General features: G+C 39.6%; 1 protein-coding gene and 1 long non-coding RNA gene across 3 annotated transcripts; one reads left to right on the top strand and one right to left on the bottom strand.

Annotated features, from left to right (window-relative positions):
* Positions 1 to 3,361: 3,361 nt before the first annotated feature.
* Positions 3,362 to 5,065, top strand: LOC114454584 (homeodomain-interacting protein kinase 3-like). 2 transcript variants are annotated; one of them, XM_028435144.1, is made up of 6 exons: positions 3,362 to 3,528; positions 3,662 to 3,843; positions 4,214 to 4,330; positions 4,418 to 4,510; positions 4,718 to 4,892; positions 4,994 to 5,065. In XM_028435144.1, exons 3-6 carry the CDS (start codon positions 4,214 to 4,216, stop codon positions 5,038 to 5,040), a joined length of 432 nt encoding a protein of 143 aa, XP_028290945.1. In that variant the 5' UTR covers positions 3,362 to 3,528; positions 3,662 to 3,843; the 3' UTR covers positions 5,041 to 5,065. The 2 variants fall into 2 exon arrangements, with proteins under 2 accessions (XP_028290945.1, XP_028290944.1); XM_028435143.1 differs by lacking the exons at positions 3,362 to 3,528; positions 3,662 to 3,843 and adding an exon at positions 3,986 to 4,087.
* An 11,516-nt stretch (positions 5,066 to 16,581) lies between these two features.
* On the bottom strand, positions 16,582 to 23,642 carry LOC114454415 (uncharacterized). The gene is made up of 3 exons (XR_003672538.1): positions 23,516 to 23,642; positions 22,678 to 23,238; positions 16,582 to 16,649 (listed from the first exon to the last, which is right to left on the bottom strand). It is a non-coding gene; the product is annotated as an uncharacterized LOC114454415 (long non-coding RNA).

The following is a 23,642-nucleotide window of genomic DNA, read 5'->3' as shown; positions in this document are numbered from 1 at the left end:
ATATATGTCATTCATACTGAAGGGTGATTCAAGAGTTCCGTTTTTAGTCGTTTATAGACCCCCAAAATATTCTGGAGAATTCATGGATGAGTTTGCTGAACTGCTGTCAGTTGTATGCACTGAATACAACTTTTTAATAATAACAGGTGACTTAAATATTCATGTAGACAATAACATGGACAATACTGCCAAAGAACTGTATGCTTTAAAGGATACTTTTGGTCTTACACAACATGTGACTGGTCCGACACACACTCAAGGTCACACTTTGGATCTGGTTATCTCTAAAGGTGTTGATATCTCTGCTGTTGATGTAAGAGACTTAGCTTTATCTGATCATTTCTGTGTCTTTTTTGACCTAGAGACTGTAACATCTGTTCCCCCTACTTATGTGTGTTTAAAGAAAAGGTACATAAATGACAACACAAGTGCACAGTTTATGAAAGCCATAGCAATGACATCAACATTGAGTGCTGAGACAGTTGATGATCTTCTGGATGAGTTTAATACAAAAGTCTGTAATGTCATAGATGTGGTGGCTCCAATCAAAACTAAGAGAAAACCAAACACACAGAAAACACCTTGGAGGAGGACTGAGATAATGCAGAATTTGAAATCTGACTGTAGAAGAGCTGAGCGTAAATGGAGATCAACAAAACTCCAAATTCATCTAGAACTGTACAAAATAAGTCTGCGAAAATTCAATGATGGCTTGTTCAAAGAAAGGCAGCAATACTTTTCTGACGTTGTTTTCTGTAATTGAAAAGCTCACAACCCCCCCAGATCAGATAGACCCTGAATTACTGTCAGCTGGAAAATGCAAAGAATTTGCTGTATATTTCAATGAAAAAATACAATCAATAATGTCAAACATCAGAAAAAAAAAGCAAAATCACAAAAAGCTTGATCAGCTTCAACCACTGAGGGATAAGTCAACTCCAATGTTAGAGTTTATTACAGTGAACCCAAAACAATAGAGGAGCCTGTTCAGCAGCTGAATCCATCAACATGTTGCCCTGACACAATACCCTCAATCTTTATTAAAACTGTTGTAAAGTCAATTGTCACTGATTATGTCAGATAATTAACTGATCATTCCAATCAGGCACCGTACCAAAATCCCTGAAAGTAGCTGCAGTGAAACCTTTGTTAAAAAAGAGAATACTGGATGCCTTTATACTGGCTAACTATAGACCAATCAGCAACCATCCATTCATGGCCAAGATCATTGAGAAGGTGGTCTTCAACCAACTGAGTCAATTCTTAACATTCAACAAAATATTTGATAAATTTCAGTCAGGTTTTCGTTCTCATCACAGCACCAAAAGTGGCAAAAACTTTGTAAAAAATGAGTGAAAAGTCACTAAAATGGGTCAAAATAGTCAAGAGTTGCAAAAAGAGGGAGCAGTTAATATGTAATGGCAAAATGTAGCTTAAATGAGCAAAATGTGGTAAACAATAGTCAAAAAAGGGGGTTAAAAGTGGAACAAAAACAGGCAAAATATAGGGAAGAAAGAAAACTGTATATTTGTTGGAAAGAGAAGGTACTTATGGGGAAAAAGGTAACTTATTCGAAAAAAAAGGTTAAAGAAAGGACAAAAATTGGATGAATGTGTAAAACAAGAACTAAAATCCAAGCAGTCAGAAAAACTGTCTGGACTTGATGATAGCTCAGTGAATTATCAATAAAAATGTTTAATAATGTAATAATAATAATAATAATTTTAGACTAAAGTGTACAAATGCTCAACTTAGTAAATGATATCAAGACTCATTGTATTCAGTCAAACTCAATACATGCATAATAATATGAGTCGTTAGAGTTTTGTTTATAATCTTGTATTTGCTGGTTTGGAGTCACCATGGTGTGTGTGTGAGAGAGAGAGAATTGAATATATCTATATATTATATTATCATTTTAAATTGATAAATGGTCTCACCATGGGCACAATTGTGTATTTGTATATAAACAGTATATTTCATTAAACACTGTAGACATCTCTAACGGTATTTCTATGGATTTAGATATGTTGGCGTTATACATACAGTATATGTACCACATAAGTACCACCAGATTTTTTATATTGATATTTTAATTAGGAAAAAACATGTGATTGTAAAGGGTGTGTTTCATTTTTACTATACATTTTAAATTTTTTTTTTTTTTTTTTCTTGTGGGGGGGGTTGCAATGTGGCACCCCTCCAGCAAATGGCACCCTCGGCGGCCGCCTGGTTTGCCTGGCGGCAGGGCTGGCCCTGAATATAGGAAACACTTTCATAATGTGTTTACTTGAAAGCCAATGGTTGCCATGGTTGCAAAATGAAAGAGAATGAAGAGATGAAAGACAACCAGAACTGCAGTAGCCACTCTCAGCACTAGTGGTTAGGTTGGGAACTGTCTCTCTTCTGAGTATCAAATAGTAAAACCAGCATTTTTGTGAAGTTTGAAAGCTTAAATTGTGAAGACCTGAGTGAGGAATGGCTGCAGCAGGTAAGACAGACTATACAGACAAAATATGAGGATGAAATTTAATCTGCTCAGATGAAAGAAAACTGTACAGTAGTCATGAAAGGAATCACTAGATTTAAATATATTTAAAAACATGCAGAATATTATTAGAAAATATTTACTCGGGTTTCAAATCATGAAAAATATTTTCATTGAAAAAAAAAAAACAGTTCAATATTTGATATAGTTAATACTGTTAGGAACAGTTTGTGAGAGCTTCCAGAGTCAAAAGTAGGTACTTATAATACATAAAATAAGAGTGTTTGACTTCAATGTTTACAGAATAGATGTCATATAGCATGAGGAGCTCTTGAAAACTGAGACCACGTATTACTACCTACTACTACTATACCTTTTAACTGTGAAAAGTAACATGGCTCATACTCTGAGTGTATCAAAAAAAAAAATGAGGACGTCCTACACATGCAGTCAATGCTGAGACAGGACTTCTTATATGAAGTAATTTTCCAGGACAGGAGGAGATTTCCTTGTTTGTGTGAGTCTTAATGTTTGAATTCTGAATACTAACCATGTGCTCTGTCTGTCCACTTTAACAGCACATCCTCTAATGGTAGGGCAGGTCCTCCAGAGCAACTCCACTCATTACACCATCCTCCAATTTATTGGAGAAGGCAGCTTCGGAGAAGTGGCAAAGTGCTGGGCTGATAACAGCAGCAGCGCAGTGGCGGTAAAAATCCTGAAGAATGAGTATTTGCAAGACATAGAGGATGAGGTAGGTGTTTGGATCTCTCCTAGTTTTTGGGCCTCCAACAGGACTTTAACTATGAACTGTTGAGGTACAGCGATATAAAGGTGATCTAATAGTGCTTCTTTCCTTTCAGGTGTCCATGCTGAAGACCATCGGCTCATTGAATGCAGACAACATCAATGTGGTTAAATTCTACGAACAATTTCAATACTTGGGCTATAACTGCCTTGTCTTTGAGTTGTTGGACGTGGATTTATCCCATCTAGTCTGTTCAATTAAAGTACACAATATCCGCCCCATTGCAGAGCAGGTAAGAATCGTTTTAATCCCATGGTAATGCTTGCTGATTGATTTAAGAAAGCTTGAAGTGCAAACCTGATCTTAAACATCTGAATAAGAGAAACTCTATTCTAATCATGTCTTTTCTAATTGTGTCTCTATAGCTGTTGGTGGCATTGCAGGGACTTAAGTCTGTAAGGGTCATGCATGGCGACATCAAGCCCGACAATGTTATGTTGGCCGACATAGACGAGGATCCAGTCAGAGTGAAGCTGGTTGACTTTGGACTGGCTTATTCATTCTCCGCCATCTGTCCCGGAATGATTCTTCAGTCCATCGGCTACAGGTATGAGGGTGTCACCCTGAATTACTTCTGTGTTTTGTAACAAACCTCTGTCATTATAGTGTTGGTAGTTAATGCTAAGCAACATTTTTCTAAGTGTATTTCATTCATTTTGCGTCGCAGAGCCCCAGAGGTTTGTCTTGGCCTTCCATTCTCAGGAGCCATTGACATGTGGGGAGTGGGCTGTACGCTGGCCTTTCTCTACCTCAATGATCATCTCTTTCCTTTCCACTGTGAATACCTCATGGTAGGTCTTTTCTTTTTTTATACATCATCCCTTCATCCATTTAATAACACATGTTCTCTTTTCCACATGTATAGTAAGTCTTGAGTAACTGCCCCTAATATGTGTATTTGTGTGTTCTTTCTGCAGATGAAGTGCATGGTGCAGATGCTGGGCATGCCGTCGAAATACCACCTCCGCTTTGGCATGTACAGCCAGAGATTCTTTTGTAAAGAGGATGAATTTGGCACACAATGGAGGCTGCTGGTAAAACATAGTTTTCATTGTTGTTGAACCTTGATTGTTGCCCTACACTTCTCATAAACCCTTTTCATTGTTGTTGTGTTTCCACAGACCCCAGAAGAATACTCATCTAGAAACAAAAAGAAAGCAGAGGAGTGGCCCAAATCTCGTGCTCATTTCTCATCATTGGATGACCTGCTCTATGTAAGTGTTCTCTACGGTATTTGAGTTCAAATACTTCGTAGAGATTTCTTCTTTAAAATGCAACCCACCTTAAAAATGCGTTAATAAGCTGAATTTATTCACGTGTTTTTTTTTTTTGTTGTTTTGTTTTTTTTTTGTCATTAGCAAGATAGGTGTGAACTTGTGTATTGACCTAACTCTTGTTTTTTTTTTTTTTTTTGAATCTAGATCTCTGAAGTAGAGGATGCTGAAGAAATGGAAGACAGGAAGGTGTTCATCGACTTCCTAAAAGAGTTGTTACATCTGGATGGGGATCTGAGAATCTCTCCTGTTGAGGCTCTTCAGCATCCCTTTATCACAGGGTCATACCTGAGCCAGCCCAGGAGCCAGACAGCAGAGAATAGTGAGTGACTGCACTGTGGAGACAATCACGCACATGGTGATCAACTAGTTGTTCTATTGAATTTCTAAATAATCTTTTTTTAATTTTTCCTCTTACTAAAGAAATGGATGACATTACTCTTGCATCTGGCCAAGATGGGCAAATTTAGAAACTGTCTCCTGCAAATGACAAATGTGGATATTGTGAGACACATGTATCAGAAGATTGGATTGAGGATGTCCCACGTTCTCCTGTGAAATTGTTTCCCTCTTCCAATGGACCTAATGCAGAAGACGTCTCCTTCCCCGCCTCCAACTCTATGAGGTTCTCGGGCAGATTCCTGAAATGAGTTCAGAAGTTCTTCTCTCGACTTTGGACAGGGCGTGCTGAACTTTTAAGAGAGAGAGTGAGAGAAAAAGTGAGAAAGAGAGAGAAAGCCAAAGAGAGAAAGCAAGAAAGTGAGAAAGCAAGAAAAAGCCAGAGAGAGAGAGGGAGAGGGAGTGTGTCAGTAAGGAAGTTCTTCTCTCGACTTAAAAAAAATGTTTCAGGTTGCTTGTCTTCCTCTGTGAAGGAGTAATTAGTTTTTATTCGTTGTTTGTTTAGTTCTTTGTATAATTGCATGGTACATGTATATTTGTAAATAAATGTATTGAATGAATAATCTAGATCTCAAACCTTCTTTATTTCCACACTACTTTTCGTCATTTTGACCCTTTTCAAAATATATTTAGCCACTGATACAATAATAGATCATATATTTCATATATTTAGAATTGGTAAAACATTTGTGATGGTAGAAAATCTGATATATGGGGCTGTTTTCATGTGAATGGTGGCAGAGGGAAAGAAGCTGTTTTTGTGTCTGGAGGTTCTGGTCCTGATTGACCGAAACTTTCTTCCTGAGAGATTGAAACAGTTTATGACCGGGGTGGGAGGGGTCGGCAACAATCTTATCTTCTCTGCAGAGTGGATGATACTCTGCAGTCTTGCCTTGTCTTTGGCCGTATCTGCAGCGTACCAGATGGTGATGGAGGAGCAGAAGATGGACTGGATAATGGAGCTGTGGAAGTTCACCATCATCTTTGTTGGCAGACTGAACTTCTTCAGCTGCCGCAGGAAGTACATCCTCTGCTGAGCTTTTTTGACAAGGGAGCTGATGTTCAGTTCCCACTTGAGGTCCTTTGTGATGATGGTCCCCAGGAAGCAGAAGTACTCCACAGAGCTCACTGTAGAGTCTCCCAGGGTGAGGGGGGTGAGGGGGGCTGGGTTCTTCCTGAAGTCTGCTATCATCTCCACTGTCTTTAAAGCGTTGAGCTCCAGGTCTTTTTTTTGGGGGGGGTGCACTTTGGCACCCTTACAGCAGAGGGCACCCTCGGTAGCCGCCTGGTTTTCCTGGCTGCAGGCCCGGCCCACTTTTACAAAAGATGCACAATGCAGTGGCTCGCATATCTCTGTCTTTAGTTTACAGCCTTTTTACTCACTTGCCTGAGACATTTTCAGAGTACGTTTTTATTATATAGTGCAAACATAATCACTGCATATATAGGGGATTTTTTAAAAATGCAGTCAAAGTATCAGACGAATACAAGCAGGATAAGCAGGTAAAAGAGATTTGGCATTACATTGCTACCTTAGCTTATTATTAGATAATTAAGTGTTATTTTAACTTTGTTATGAACTTCATTATTTTCTTTAAAATAAAAATATTTGACGATCAAGATAATCAGTTACCTTTTGAAATAAGGATCATTTTAAATTGATAGGCAAGCCAACCAACCAACCAACCAAAATCACACCATCATTTACCAATATATTTGAAAACTAACACAACCTACAGCTTTTCTGCCACCAAAATGAATAATTTGAGGATACCACCCAATACCAGTGGTATAGGATTTAAAACACACTTTAAATGAGTTATCTCCTTTTGCTTCTCAGTCAATCACTTTGCAACAAATCATGATTGAATGTGGCAGGATTTATTGTAAATCAGTAGTTGGCACTTTTGCTTCACAGCAGGAAGGCCCTGGGTTTGACTCCTGGACTGAAGCTGTGATCTTTCTGCATGTAGTGTGCACGTTTTCCCTGTGTTCAGGATTCAAGATTTGTATTTGTCACATGCTCATACAGATGTGCAGTGAAATGTAAAAGACTGTCCCGCAAGGCCATGCAACAACAAACACTCAATTTAGTAATACACATATTTGCAGAAAAAATATAACACAAAGCAAAAAATAAAAAGCGTTATTTGAATGCACAAAACATAAAACACAGAATAGAATACTGTAAACAGTGCAAAGTGTCAACATGTAAAATATGCAAAGTGCAAAGTGACCAGGGTCCAGTTAAATAGCAATGTAAAATAGTTTAAAAATGATAATTGAATGTATAGAATATAAAAAAATATAAAAATGTTATATTGTCCAGAGGTGTCAAAGTGCAATGTGCAGATCTATGTTTTTTAACTGAGGACAGCATGAGGAAAGAAGCTCTTCCTGAGTCTTTCTGTGTTCACTGTGGTGTGTCGGAGGCGCCTGCCAGAGGCTAGAATTGTTTGCGTCAAACTCATTTTAGTTCAAGGATCAAATATGGTAACCTTGCCTGCAAGATGGATTCTCCTGGTGTTTACAAATACCAGGGCTGCGTCTGAACAGTCCCTCCTATCTGCTTTATTATCCACTGTTCCTTCATCCCCGGAATTGTTTAACTCATTTAGTGGGGTTAGAAATTTTGAAAATGGCTGGCACTGAATGAGTTAAATGGGGACCATGATAAAGAGCGTTCGAGTTCTCTTTAAGCCCAGGAATAGAGGCTCAATGTTTCCTTTTTTACCTCCTTTAGCCTAGGAAACACTGATGCATCCTTTACCAAAGGAGACGAAATAATTCTGACTCACAATTCCTTGTGGCGACAACATTTAAAGAGAAATGCACACCTGAGCACTGATAAATAACGGAGATCATTCAAGTTCAATGCAATAATATGTCTTGAACAACTTAAAATAATCTAGAACCCAAATATTATTATATGTAAGACATATTATCAGATAATAACTGACATAAAAAAGACACTGTGGTTCAAGAATAAGAAATCAGAGACATTTGTAGCCACATTATGTTTTATTCAACATAATTCATATTTGTGAGCAGAAGGTGAGTGTGAGCAACCATTCTCAATGTGACGTTCTTTTAGTTTCACTTTTATTCCTCGTAGCCTGGTCGCCTCTTTTCCTTTGATTTACATTCAAACCTTGTGATTTTTTTTTAGATTATATCAGCGTAAAGTGTTATAAATGTGGTTTTAGTCCATTTTCAGAAATTTTTAGTTTTTTCACCACAGCGGACGTCACTAATTTTCGCAGCCGTCAGCGTATTACGTCACATAGTGGAAGTGCTCTGATAGTCAAAGCAAACGTGATGGCCATTTCCTAACCCTGTGATGTCATCCACAGGTAGTGATGAGTTCAAGACCACACTATCCAAGACCAAGACTTGCCCGAAACCAAGACTTGCCCGAGACCAGAATGCGCCGAGACCAAGACAAGACCAAGACTTTCGGGAGCCGAGACCAAGACCAAGACCATAAACATTTTTTTTTAAATCGAAAAAAATATATAAATAAATGAAATTTTGACAAGGTTCGACAGTTAAATAACATGCTCTCTTTAATTTTAGTTTCTTTTAAATACATTTGATGGAGAGAAAAAAGGTGCCTGCAGAAAATTAACTAAAATATTAAAACTACTACTGCTACTGATAAATTCACAATTATTCTACATATTTGAAAACAAGATTTTTATGTTAGCTGAATGTACAATAAAAAGTAATGTAATGTAATGTAAAAGTATTTCTGCCAAGAAAAAACATGGCTGGTCACCTACACACCGCATAGTGTTTCCTCTTTGTTAGGGTTGGGCATCATTTGGCTTTTAATGATTCTGATTCCAACAGTTCTTGTTGAGAAAGATTATTATTATTCTGGATATAGTGGAAACGGAAACTATAAAAAAAATACTTGTATTGTGAACCTATTTATATTGTAGGGAACATATACAAATATGTAATCTTAGGCTAAAGCCACAAAAACACAACTTTAAAAAGAAAATAGACTAATATAAGAACTCTTTACAGTTATTTGAGTCCAGGCGATGACCCGCTGGTGACGACTACAGCCCACACTATGTAATAAAAGCCTTAAAAGACATGGATATAATGAAAAGAGTGGATGGACAGAGGCATAAACATGCGGACTTTCACACGGACACACACTGACTTATGGAGTTATTGCAGCTTCTTTAATTCCTGTGGTGACAGGTAACACAGGTAAAATTGTAAATTAAAGAAAAGCAAAAAGCTTTATAGAGATAAAAATTTGACTCCTATAACATGTCATCCAAAAAGTCCACCAGTGTCTTCAGTAAAGTCTTTAAAATTAGCTCTTCTTAATGTTAGATCTCTTGTTAACAAGTCACTACTAATTAATGATATTATTTTGACACATCACTTGGACTTTTTATTTCTTAATGAAACATGGTTAAATGATGGTATCAGTAATACTGTTCTCAATGAAAGTGCACCACAAGACTTTATTTATTTCAATAAGTGTCATACTTGCAGGAACGGTGGTGAAGTTGCTGCCATTTTTAAATCAATATTTCAGTGCAAAAAATAACATTTGGTGATTTTATCTCCTTTGAATATATGTCATTCTTACTGAAGGGTGATTCAAGAGTTCTGTTTTTAGTCATTTATAGACCCCCAAAATATTCTGGAGAATTCATGGATGAGTTTGCTGAACTGCTGTCAGTTGTATGCACTGAATACAACTTTTTAATAATAACAGGTGACTTAAATATTCATGTAGACAATAACATGGACAATACTGCCAAAGAACTGTATGCTTTAAAGGATACTTTTGGTCTTACACAACATGTGACTGGTCCGACACACACTCAAGGTCACACTTTGGATCTGGTTGTCTCTAAAGGTGTTGATATCTCTGCTGTTGATGTAAGAGACTTAGCTTTATCTGATCATTTCTGTGTCTTTTTTGACCTAGAGACTGTAACATCTGTTCCCCCTACTTATGTGTGTTTAAAGAAAAGGTACATAAATGACAACACAAGTGCACAGTTTATGAAAGCCATAGCAATGACATCAACATTGAGTGCTGAGACAGTTGATGATCTTCTGGATGAGTTTAATACAAAAGTCTGTAATGTCATAGATGTGGTGGCTCCAATCAAAACTAAGAGAAAACCAAACACACAGAAAACACCTTGGAGGAGGACTGAGATAATGCAGAATTTGAAATCTGACTGTAGAAGAGCTGAGCGTAAATGGAGATCAACAAAACTCCAAATTCATCTAGAACTGTACAAAATAAGTCTGCGAAAATTCAATGATGGCTTGTTCAAAGAAAGGCAGCAATACTTTTCTGACGTTGTTTTCTGTAATTGAAAAGCTCACAACCCCCCCAGATCAGATAGACCCTGAATTACTGTCAGCTGGAAAATGCAAAGAATTTGCTGTATATTTCAATGAAAAAATACAATCAATAATGTCAAACATCAGAAAAAAAAAGCAAAATCACAAAAAGCTTGATCAGCTTCAACCACTGAGGGATAAGTCAACTCCAATGTTAGAGTTTATTACAGTGAACCCAAAAACAATAGAGGAGCCTGTTCAGCAGCTGAATCCATCAACATGTTGCCCTGACACAATACCCTCAATCTTTATTAAAACTGTTGTAAAGTCAATTGTCACTGATTAATGTCAGATAATTAACTGATCATTCCAATCAGGCACCGTACCAAAATCCCTGAAAGTAGCTGCAGTGAAACCTTTGTTAAAAAAGAGAATACTGGATGCCTTTATACTGGCTAACTATAGACCAATCAGCAACCATCCATTCATGGCCAAGATCATTGAGAAGGTGGTCTTCAACCAACTGAGTCAATTCTTAACATTCAACAAAATATTTGATAAATTTCAGTCAGGTTTTCGTTCTCATCACAGCACCAAAAGTGGCAAAAACTTTGTAAGAAATGAGTGAAAAGTCACTAAAATGGGTCAAAATAGTCAAGAGTTGCAAAAAGAGGGAACAGTTAATATGTAATGGCAAAATGTAGCTTAAATGAGCAAAATGTGGTAAACAATAGTCAAAAAGGGGGTTAAAAGTGGAACAAAAACAGGCAAAATATAGGGAAGAAAGAAAACTGTATATTTGTTGGAAAGAGAAGGTACTTATGGGGAAAAAGGTAACTTATTCGAAAAAAAAGGTTAAAGAAAGGACAAAAATTGGATGAATGTGTAAAACAAGAACTAAAATCCAAGCAGTCAGAAAAACTGTCTGGACTTGATGATAGCTCAGTGAATTATCAATAAAAATGTTTAATAATGTAATAATAATAATAATAATTTTAGACTAAAGTGTACAAATGCTCAACTTAGTAAATGATATCAAGACTCATTGTATTCAGTCAAACTCAATACATGCATAATAATATGAGTTGTTAGAGTTTTGTTTATAATCTTGTATTTGCTGGTTTGGAGTCACCATGGTGTGTGTGTGAGAGAGAGAGAACTGAATATATCTATTTATTATACTATCATTTTACATTGATAAATGGTGTCACCATGGGCACAATTGTGTATTTTTATATAAACAGTATATTTCATTAAACACTGTAGACATCTCTAACGGTATTTCTATGGATTTAGATATGTTGGCGTTATACATATAGTTAATGTACCACATAAGTACCACCAGATTTTTTATATTGATATTTTAATTAGGAAAAAACATGTGATTGTAAAGGGTGTGTTTCATTTTTACGATACATTTTTAAAAAAAAAATTATTTTTTTTTTCTTGTGGGGGGGTTGCAATGTGGCACCCCTCCAGCAAATGGCACCCTCGGCGGCCGCCTGGTTTGCCTGGCGACAGGGCTGGCCCTGAATATAGGAAACACTTTCATAATGTGTTTACTTGAAAGCCAATGGTTGCCATGGTTGCAAAATGAAAGAGAATGAAGAGATGAAAGACAACCAGAACTGCAGTAGCCACTCTCAGCACTAGTGGTTAGGTTGGGAACTGTCTCTCTTCTGAGTATCAAATAGTAAAACCAGCATTTTTGTGAAGTTTGAAAGCTTAAATTGTGAAGACCTGAGTGAGGAATGGCTGCAGCAGGTAAGACAGACTATACAGACAAAATATGAGGATGAAATTTAATCTGCTCAGATGAAAGAAAACTGTACAATAGTCATGAAAGGAATCACTAGATTTAAATATATTTAAAAACATGCAGAATATTATTAGAAAATATTTACTCGGGTTTCAAATCATGAAAAATATTTTTCATTGAAAAAAAAAAAACAGTTCAATATTTGATATAGTTAATACTGTTAGGAACAGTTTGTGAGAGCTTCCAGAGTCAAAAGTAGGTACTTATAATACATAAAATAAGAGTGTTTGACTTCAATGTTTACAGAATAATTGTCATATAGCATGAGGAGCTCTTGAAAACTGAGACCATGTATTACTACCTACTACTACTATACCTTTTAACTGTGAAAAGTAACATGGCTCATACTCTGAGTGTATCAAAAAAAAAAATGAGGACGTCCTACACATGCAGTCAATGCTGAGACAGGACTTCTTATATGAAGTAATTTTCCAGGACAGAAGGAGATTTCCTTGTTTGTGTGAGTCTTAATGTTTGAATTCTGAATACTAACCATGTGCTCTGTCTGTCCACTTTGACAGCACATCCTCTAATGGTAGGGCAGGTCCTCCAGAGCAACTCCACTCATTACACCATCCTCCAATTTATTGGAGAAGGCAGCTTCGGAGAAGTGGCAAAGTGCTGGGCTGATAACAGCAGCAGCACAGTGGCGGTAAAAATCCTGAAGAATGAGTATTTGCAAGACATAGAAGATGAGGTAGGTGTTTGGATCTCTCCTAGTTTTTTGGGCCTCCAACAGGACTTTAACTATGAACTGTTGAGGTACAGCGATATAAAGGTGATCTAATAGTGCTTCTTTCCTTTCAGGTGTCCATGCTGAAGACCATCGGCTCATTGAATGCAGACAACATCAATGTAGTTAAATTCTACGAACAATTTCAATACTTGGGCTATAACTGCCTTGTCTTTGAGTTGTTGGACGTGGATTTATCCCATCTAGTCTGTTCAATTAAAGTACACAATATCCGCCCCATTGCAGAGCAGGTATGAATCGTTTTAATCCCATGGTAATGCTTGCTGATTGATTTAAGAAATCTTGAAGTGCAAACCTGATCTTAAACATCTGAATAAGAGAAACTCTATTCTTATCATGTCTTTTCTAATTGTGTCCCTATAGCTGTTGGTGGCATTGCAGGGACTTAAGTCTGTAAGGGTCATGCATGGCGACATCAAGCCCGACAATGTTATGTTGGCCGACATAGACGAGGATCCAGTCAGAGTGAAGCTGGTTGACTTTGGAATGGCTTCTTCATTCTCTTCCATCTGTCCCGGAATGATTCTTCAGTCTAACGGCTACAGGTATGAAGGTGTCACCCTGAATTACTTCTGTGTTTTTGTAACAAACCTCTGTCATTATAGTGTTGGTAGTTAATGCTAAGCAACATTTTTCTTAAGTGTATTTCTTTCATTTTGCGTCGCAGAGCCCCAGAGGTTTGTCTTGGCCTTCCATTCTCAGGAGCCATTGACATGTGGGGAGTGGGCTGTACGCTGGCCTTTCTCTACCTCAATGATCATCTCTTTCCTTTCCACTGTGAATACCTCATGGTAGGTCTTTTCTTTTTTTATATACATCATCCCTTCATCCATTTAATAACACATGTTCTCTTTTCCACATGTATAGTAAGTCTTGAGTAACTGCCCCTAATATGTGTAATTGTGTGTTCTTTCTGCAGATGAAGTGCATGGTGGAGATGCTGGGCATGCCGTCGAAATACCACCTCCGCTTTGGCATGTACAGCCAGAGATTCTTTTGTAAAGAGGATGAATTTGGCACACAATGGAGGCTGATGGTAAAACATAGTTTTCATTGTTGTTGAGCCTTGATTGTTGCCCTAAACTTCTCATAAACCCTTTTCATTGTTGTTGTGTTTCCATAGACCCCAGAAGAATACTCATCTAGAAACAAAAAGAAAGCAGAGGAGTGGCCCAAATCTCGTGCTCATTTCTCATCATTGGATGACCTGCTCTATGTAAGTGTTTTCTACGGTATTTGAGTTCAAATACTTCGTAGAGATTTCTTCTTTAAAATGCAACCCACCTTAAAAATGCGTTAATAAGCTGAATTTATTCACAGTTTCTTTTTTTTGTTTTGTCATGAGCAAGATAGGTGTGAACTTGTGTATTGATCTAACTCTTGTTTTTGTTTTTTTTAAATCTAGATTTCTGAAGTAGAGGATGCTGAAGAAATGGAAGACAGGAAGGTGTTCATCGACTTCCTAAAAGAGTTGTTACATCTGGATGGGGATCTGAGAATCTCTCCTGTTGAGGCTCTTCAGCATCCCTTTATCACAGGGTCATACCTGAGCCAGCCCAGGAGCCAGACAGCAGAGAATAGTGAGTGACTGCACTGTGGAGACAATCACGCACATGGTGATCAACTAGTTGTTCTATTGAATTTCTAAATAATCTTTTTTTTATTTTTCCTCCTACTAAAGAAATGGATGACATTACTCTTTCATCTGGCCAAGATGGACACATTAAGAAACATGAAACAGAAAATGGGGATGATGAGTCCCCACTGTCTCCTGCAAATGACAAATGTGGACATTGTGAGACACATGTATCAGAAGATTGGATTGAGGATGTCCCACGTTCTCCTGTGAAGTTGTTTCCCTCTTCCAATGGACCTAATGCAGAAGACGTCTCTTTCCCCGCCTCCAACTCTATGAGGTTCTCGGGCAGATTCCTGAAACGAGTTCAGAAGTTCTTCTCTCGACTTTGGACAGGGCGTGCTGAACTTTTAAGAGAGAGAGTGAGAGAAAAAGTGAGAAAGAGAGAGAAAGCCAAAGAGAGAAAGCAAGAGAGTGAGAAAGCAAGAAAAAGCACGAGAGAAAGAGGGAGAGGGAGTGTGTCAGTAAGGAAGTTCTTCTCTCGACTTCAAAAAAATGTTTCAGGTTGCTTGTTTTCCTCTGTGAAGGAGTAATTAGTTTTTATTCTTTGTTTGTTTAGTTCTTTGTATAATTGCATGGTACATGTATATTTGTAAATAAATGTATTGAATGAATAATCTAGATCTCAAACCTTCTTTATTTCCACACTACTTTTCGTCATTTTGACCCTTTTCAAAATATATTTAGCCACTGATACAATAATTGATCATATATTTCATATATTTAGAATTGGTAAAACATTTGTGATCTCTGCTGAGCTTTTCTGACAAGGGAGCTGATGTTCAGCTCCCACTTGAGGTCCTTTGTGATGATGGTCCCCAGGAAGCAGAAGTACTCCACAGAGCTCACTGTAGAGTCTCCCAGGGTGAGGGGGGTGAGGGGGGCTTGGTTCTTCCTGAAGTCTGCTATCATCTCCACTGTCTTTAAAGCGTTGAGCTCCAGGTCTTTTTTTTTGGGGGGGGTGCACTTTGGCACCCTTACAGCAGAGGGCACCCTCGGTAGCCGCCTGGTTTTCCTGGCTGCAGGCCCGGCCCACTTTTACAAAAGATGCACAATGCAGTGGCTCGCATATCTCTGTCTTTAGTTTACAGCCTTTTTACTCACTTGCCTGAGACATTTTCATAGTACGTTATTATTATATAGTGCAAAACACAATCACTGCATATATAGGGGATTTTTTTAAAATGCCGTCAAAGTATCAGACGAAATAAAGCAGGATAAGCAGGTAAAAGAGATTTGGCATTACATTGCTACCTTGTGTTATTATTAGATAATTAAGTGTTATTTTACCTTTGTTATAAACTTCATTATTTTCTTTGAAATGTAAATATTTGACAATCAAGATAATCAGTTCACTTTTGAAATAAAAATCATTTTAAATTTAAAGGCAAGCCAACCAACCAACAACCAATCAACCAAAATCACACCATCATTTCCCAATATATTTGAAAACTAACACAACCTACAGCTTTTCTGCCACCAAAATGAATATTTTGAGGATACCACCCAATACCAGTGGTATAGGATTTAAAACACACTTTAAATGAGTTATCTCCTTTTTCTTCTTAGTCAATCACTTTGCAATCAATCATGATTGAATGTGGCAGGATTTATTGTAAATCAGTAGTTGACACTTTTGCTTCACAGCAGGAAGGCCCCGGGTTAGACTCCTGGACTGAAGCTGTGATCTTTCTGCATGTAGTGTGCACGTTTTCCCTGTGTTCAGGATTCAAGATTCAAGATTTGTATTTGTCACATGCTCATACAGATGTGCAGTGAAATGTAAAAGACTGTCCCGCGAGGCCATGCAACAACAAACACTCAATTTAGTAATACACATATTTGCAGAAAAAATATAACACAAAGCAAAAAATAAAAAGCGTTATTTGAATGCACAAAACATAAAACACAGAATAGAATACTGTAAACAGTGCAAAGTGTCAACATGTAAAATATGCAAAGTGCAAAGTGAACAGGGTCCAGTTAAATAGCAATGTAAAATAGTTTAAAAATGATAATTGAATGTATATATTCTGCCTGTACTAGTGTGTGTGAAATAGCTTTACAGATAGTGAACAGTCTCCAATAAAGGACCAGGAAGCGTCTTGCTGTTTTGGTGTGTTTTACTGGATAGACTGTAAAACTGTAACATACAGAAACAAAGATAATGCATATTACAATCTTAATGGGCAAATATACATTGCAACATAAAATAAGTAGCTTAGAATTAACAAAAACCCTCAAAAAACAGCAGCATTAACAAGCGATTAGCACAATGCTAATTTACATGGAAACTGCCATAGGGATGCTAACGGTATTAGCGCCGAATATTTTCTTACAACTTATGAACTGTAAACATGCTAAAATGACTAATGTTGGCTACTAATAGAAGCTAAGATTACTATCATTCAAATACTTACAGACAGATATTTTTGTAGAGCCAAAATGGGATGTTACAGGCTTAAACACTGTGAAGTGTTACTTGCTGTGAGACTGTTAGGAGCATGACTGAACTACGGAAGCTCTATGTGGACAAAAACACAAGAACTATGGTAGCCCTGTGTGGACAAAACACAAGAAACTCAAAACGTAAATAACTCTTCCCACAAGGGGCAGTACACTCCCTGCCTGGTATACTGCTATACCACTATTAACCTTTAACCAATAACACAATTTCTGAAATCGGTATTGTGTACACCGTAGCCGTACCTTCTTTAATTACACGTACATCTACTTTACGTACTCTTTTATCTCGACCAGGATAAGTGTTCACAATAAGTCCAGTAGGCCATTCGTTTCTTTTGACCTGAGTGTCCTTCAGGAGAACAACATCACCAATGGATAAATTTGGTTGATCTGCTTGCCATTTTCTTCTTGGTTGAAGGGTAGCAAGATACTCTTCTCGCCATCGTTTCCAAAATGAGTTGGCAAGACTTTGCACCTGTTTCCACTGTTTACGGTACAAGTCCTTTGAATCAAAGTCCCCAGGTGGAATAGCAACGGGACAGATTTTCTGAGTGAGTAACGCACTTGGTGTCAGCAAGTCGGGTTGATAAGGGTCGGATGACACGGGAACTAATGGACGACCGTTCATTATGGCTGCTACCTCTGCCATGAGCGTTACAAGCACTTCGTGAGTCAAATTTGGAGAGTGGACTTTCAGCAGCATAGCGTCCAAAATACGTCGGGCCACTCCGATCATTCTTTCCCACACCCCTCCCATGTGAGAGGAGTGAGGTGGGTTAAACTTCCAAGTGCATGTTTCGTTTTTGAGGTAGGATTGAAGCTCAGGATCTTCGGAACTTATCTGAAGCTCTTTGCACGCTCCCACAAAGTTAGTTCCACAATCTGATCGAAAGAGCTTGGTTGGGCCTCTTATGGCCAGAAACCTTCTGAGAGCATTTATGAAACTCGAACTTGAGAGGGACTCAACTACCTCGATGTGAACTGCTCGTGTGACTAAACAAGTAAACATTACTGCCCAGCGTTTGTTTTCTAACACTCCACCTCTTGTCCGGCGGATGCTGATGTTCCACGGTCCAAACACGTCCACTCCGACATGTGTGAAAGGAGGAGCTTGGGTGAGATGATCCGCTGGAATGTCTGCCATCTTCTGTTGTTGTACATTTCCTCGTAGCCTGCGGCAGGTTATGCATTTGTTGAGAAGATTTGACACCAACCTTTTCCCTCCAAGGATCCACAGACCAGCAGACCTGATGGCTCCTTCGGTGATATGTCTGCCTTGGTGCGCAACCTGTTTGTGGTAGAACTGAACCAGTAAAGTGGCAATGTGATGCTTCTTTGGAATAACGATAGGCTGGCTTTGCTCTTGAGTTATTTCAGCAGAAGACACACGTCCTCCTACTCGCACCAGTCCATCTTTGTCCAAAAACACATCAAGATTTTTCAGTGGACTGTGTTTTAATGCGTCCTCTCCTTTGTTCAAAGTTTGAATTTCCTTTTCAAATGTCTCGCCTTGAACAGTTCGTAAAATAACTAACTTTGCTTGTGTTAGAGTGTCCATCTTTGGTTCATTTGACTCAGGAGCTTTTGAAATGGATCTGACCTTTTGAATGAGTTTGGCTATAGCTTGTGTAAGACGTTTCCAACTGGAGAAGCGCCCAAACCTTTGCGAACCAAACGATTTTGTCACAATTGTGGTTGCAAACGTTGAAACTTGTGGGCGGACTTCTGCGTCTGTGGCAGGTTCAACAAGTTCAAAACTGTTTTGCCACATAGGACACTCTCCATCACTTTTCCTCAGGAAGTCGGGTCCAGTAAACCAATTGGTAGAACTTAGAAGTGAAGCTGGCACATGCCGTGTTCCGTGATCGGCGGGATTGCTTTCCGTGCTTACAAAGTGCCACTGACTGGGCTCGGAGGACTTTCTGATGCGAGCAACACGATTAGCGACATAAACATAGAATCTTCGGCTAGTGTTGTTGATGTAGCCTAGAACTACTCGGCTGTCAGTGTAGTATTTCACTTTGTGAATTTCAATGTCAAGTTCATCTAGTAGCATGTCCCCCAGCTCTACCGCCAAAACTGAAGCGCATAGCTCCAAGCGAGGTACTGTGTGGACTTGTCTCGGAGCTAATTTGGACTTGCCCATGCAGAAGCCTACGTGGACGTGACCTTCAGTGTCTGTAGCTCGAACGTATGCGACTGCTGATATGGCTGATGTAGAAGCGTCTGCAAAAACACACAACTCTCTTTGACAGGTAGATTGCAGTGATGTGTTTACATACTGTCTATGGATTTGTAGTTTCTCCAAGTTAACAAGTGAGTTTTTCCAAGATTTCCATTGTGCCTCTTTTTCTGCTGGCAGTGGGGTGTCCCATTCACAGTTCTCTGAGCACAATTCTCTGATGAGAGACTTGCCTTGCATGATGATGGGGGCTGCAAACCCAAGGGGATCATACAAGCTGTTAACAGTAGAGAGAATGCCCCTTCTCGTAAATGGCTTGTCTTCTCGTGACACAACAAAGGTGAAACAGTCATTTTGCAAATCCCAGTTAAGTCCTAAACTTCTCTGTAAGGGCAGTGGCTCTGCACCGAGGTCAAGGTTTTTCAGTTCTTTTGCACGTTCTTCAGATGGGAATGCTTCCATTACAGCTGGACTGTTGGAGGCTATTTTGTGCAAGCGAATGTTAGAATCTGCAAGCATTTCTTTAGTGGTTTTAAAAGTTTGAATGGCGTTGGCATCTGAGGGAAAGGAAGCCAGTCCGTCGTCAACGTAAAAGTTTTTAAGGACAAACTGTTTGGCCATGTCATTGTACTCCTCTTGTGTAGCCAAAGCCGCCCTCCGAAGGCCATATATTGCTATGGCGGGAGACGGGCTATTTCCAAACACGTGTACAGTCATCCTGTACTCTCTGATATCCTTTGTGGGGTCGTTACCTTCGTACCACAGGAAACGGACAAAGTCCCGGTGGTCCTCACGAATGACAAAACAATAGAACATTTGCTCTATGTCCGCTGTGATTGCGACAGGTTCCTTACGGAACCGCAAGAGGACCCCAATAAGTGTGTTATTCATGTCTGGGCCGCTCAACAAAACATTGTTCAAGGATGTGTCTTCATGAGTGGCACTAGAGTCAAATACTACACGTATCTGGGTAGGTTTCCGAGGATGGTAAACACCAAAAAACGGGAGGTACCAACACTCTTGGTCTTCGTTGAGTGGCGGGACGGGTTCTGCGTGTCCTGACTCAAACATTTTCTGCATGAAGTTGAAGAACTGTTCTTTCATGTGGGGCTTTTTGTCAAGCATGCGACACAGCGAATTGAGACGTTTCACTGCTTGGTCTCGGTTGTTGGGCAGTCTGCGCCTGTTTGTTTTGAAGGGTAGTGGCGCCACCCAGCTGTTGGACTCATCCATAAAGACTTGCTCATCCATGATCTCCAGGAAGAGTTTATCATCCACTGACATGGCGGGTTTGTCATCATGTGAGGTTCTCATAAACAATTTCTTGTTGAGATAATCATTTTCATCTATGCCAATCAAGCTGGTCATGTTCAAAGAATTAAATGGAAAGTCAGAGGCCCGGACCTTTTCTTTTACATGGAATGAGTTAGGGCAGAAGTCCAGTAGAGATGTACGACCGTTGTTCAACACTGTTGTGCGGTAAACACTGACTTTGCTTGGCACGTGAGCACCCCCTAGGCAGACCTCACCGATTATGACCCAGCCAAGGTCGAGGTGCTGGGCGTACGGAGCGTCGTGGGGGCCATTGTAATGTTCTCTGACTTTGTGCACTCTAGGTATGTCCCGACCAAGGAGGACCAGTATTGAAGCATTTGGGTCCAAATCTGGAATCTTGTCTGCCAAGTGCTTAAGATGAGTGTGGTGTTTTGCGACCTCTGGTGTCGGGATTTCAGATCGATCATCTGGGAGCATGTCACACTCAATTAAGGTGGGAAGCCGGACACTAGTGTTGCCGTCTAGTGACTCTACTACAAAACCGTCAGCTTGGCGTGCCCTTGTCTCACCTACACCTGAGCAGGTCTTGAAAGTGTAAACTTTAGTGCATGTGTTAACGTTAAAGATCTCAAAGAATTCTGTCTTTGCTAAAGATCTATTGCTTTGCTCATCTAACACAGCATAGACTTTCACTGCCTTCTCTTTGTGTCCAACAGGATAGATGTTTACTAGACAGATTTTGGAGCATGAGCATGAGCTGTTACCTTTGCCGCAGATCTCTGTACATTTGGACACAATGGTTTGGGTGGAGTTTTCTGGTTGCTCCCCGCCATGCTCGTTTGGGGCTGCAGAGTCTGGAGCTTGAGTTTTCCACGGTGCTGGTCCAGGGTGCAGCGCAGTGACATGGTGGTCGCTTTTACACTCATTGCAATGTACACTTATGTCACATTCTTTTGCCATGTGGTTGACGGAGGAACAGCACTTGTAACAAATGTTCTTTTCTTTCAGAATGGTTTTTCTCTCATCCAAAGTCTTTGCTCTGAAACCACGACACTTGCGGAGGGAGTGTGGTTTGTTATGAAGCGGGCACTGTTTATCTGGGTCAACCACCTTTTGGTAAGGGGAGTCACGAAAGCCTTTTGGAGCAGCTATTTCAGTTTTACGGACAGATACTGCAGTTTTAAAGTTGTGTTTGTTCAGTCTTTCAGGCCTATAAACACTTGGGCCACCAGTAGAAAGCAAGGGGGCAAAGCTTGGGTCGTTGAGAGTTTTAGCTTTGTCACACACAAACTTTACGAAGACTGGGAATGGTGGGTAAGAAGCATGATGTTGCTCTTTGTAGTAGGATGCTGAAGTGATCCATTTCTCTTGTAGGTGGAATGGGAGTTTTTGAACAATAGGAGTGATGCCCCGGGATGTATCTAAGTAACTGAGACCAGGTAGGAAACCATCTACATGGGCAGCATCCAGCTCTGTGAGGAGATCACCTAGCTCCCTCAACTTGTGATTTTCTCGGTTGGCTATTTTGGGAAAATCTTCCAACTTTTTGAGGAGAGCATTCTCTATAGCTTCAGGGGACCCATAGACGTCCTCCAATCTTTGCCACACCATCCTGACACCAGCTGTGGCATCATAGATGTGTACAGACCTTAATCTTTTTGCTTGCTCTGTGGATTTGGGGCCTAACCACTTGCAGAGGAGATCTAACTCCTCTCTTGGGGATAAATAAAGCCCTTCTATGGCATTTAAAAAAGATGCCTTCCAGGCCCAGTAATTTTCGGGCTTATCATCAAACGTCAGAAGCCCTGAGCTAACCAACTCTCTGTGAACCAAATACTTGGCTAAATCTGATGTGGCTGGGGAATCGGACTCGTTAGCACTGACTACAGGTCGTGTGGGAGATAATCTGGGCTGGAAGTTGGCTGACTGACCCATAGAGCGTGGATGAAATCTTTGGTCGTTAGTAACTGGGGTTGGGTGCTGCGGGTGAGATGTGAAAATGGCATTTTTGGATGAGCTTTGGTTGAAGGAACGATCTGCTCCACTGATGGTGTTATACTTTGGTGATTGCACCACTGGTAGCTCTTGAAACTCATATTCACTGATCTCACTATTTTGTATGCTATGCTTTTTGACTTTATTTTGCACAAACACACCATTGTCCATTAATTGCTGAGCTTCTGGAAGCACTAGTGTGGTAGCTTGTACAGAGTCAAAGTGGGTACCAGTTGGCAGAGGTGGAACTAACCTGTTCTGGACGACGTTGTTGCTATTTGTTGGAAACCAGGTATCTCCACCTTCATCCTCGGCTGCTGCCTCTAGGACCTCTGCTTCGGCGTTGGCGGCTGCAGCTGCACTTTGTAGACGCAGTTTGAGGAGGTCAGCGCTGAGCTCTGCTTTCTTTTTTGTAGCTTCAGCTTTAATGTGGGCTTGTTCCTTTATCACCTCTGCTTCTCTTTCAGCGTATGATACTTGCGCTTGTGCGGCTGCTGCTTTAGCACGTGCTTTTGCAGCCAAAACGCTTGCATTGGACCGTTGACTGGCACAGGACCGCCGACTGGCACGTGAGCTGTTGGAACAGTTCGATCTTGTTTCCCACAGGTCACCAGCATTGCTGACTGTACTTTGGTGGTCAGGGACAGCAGTGTTGTCATCTTTTTCGACTTTTGGTTGGCATTCCATCTTGTCTTTTTACTATTCTGCCTGTACTAGTGTGTGTGAACTAGCTTTACAGATAGTGAACAGTCTCCAATAAAGGACCAGGAAGCGTCTTGCTGTTTTGGTGTGTTTTACTGGATAGACTGTAAAACTGTAACATACAGAAACAAAGATAATGCATATTACAATCTTAATGGGCAAATATACATTGCAACATAAAATAAGTAGCTTAGAATTAACAAAAACCCTCAAAAAACAGCAGCATTAACAAGCGATTAGCACAATGCTAATTTACATGGAAACTGCCATAGGGATGCTAACGGTATTAGCGCCGAATATTTTCTTACAACTTATGAACTGTAAACATGCTAAAATGACTAATGTTGGCTACTAATAGAAGCTAAGATTACTATCATTCAAATACTTACAGACAGATATTTTTGTAGAGCCAAAATGGGATGTTACAGGCTTAAACACTGTGAAGTGTTACTTGCTGTGAGACTGTTAGGAGCATGACTGAACTACGGAAGCTCTATGTGGACAAAAACACAAGAA

This window comes from Gouania willdenowi, chromosome 20 (assembly GCF_900634775.1).
Source record: "Gouania willdenowi chromosome 20, fGouWil2.1, whole genome shotgun sequence".
NCBI lineage: Eukaryota > Metazoa > Chordata > Actinopteri > Blenniiformes > Gobiesocidae > Gouania > Gouania willdenowi.
This window is presented reverse-complemented; position numbering and strand designations above follow the sequence as displayed.

What these genes read in the sequence shown, in the direction of transcription:
- LOC114454584 (XM_028435143.1), top strand. Translation starts at nt 4,010, where the DNA reads ATGTGGGGAGTGGGCTGTACGCTGGCCTTTCTCTACCTCAATGATCAT. An exon ending in GCACACAATGGAGGCTGCTG is followed by an intron (nt 4,331 to 4,417) that starts GTAAAACATAGT and finishes GTGTTTCCACAG; the next exon opens with ACCCCAGAAGAATACTCATC. An exon ending in CATTGGATGACCTGCTCTAT is followed by an intron (nt 4,511 to 4,717) that starts GTAAGTGTTCTC and finishes TTTTGAATCTAG; the next exon opens with ATCTCTGAAGTAGAGGATGC.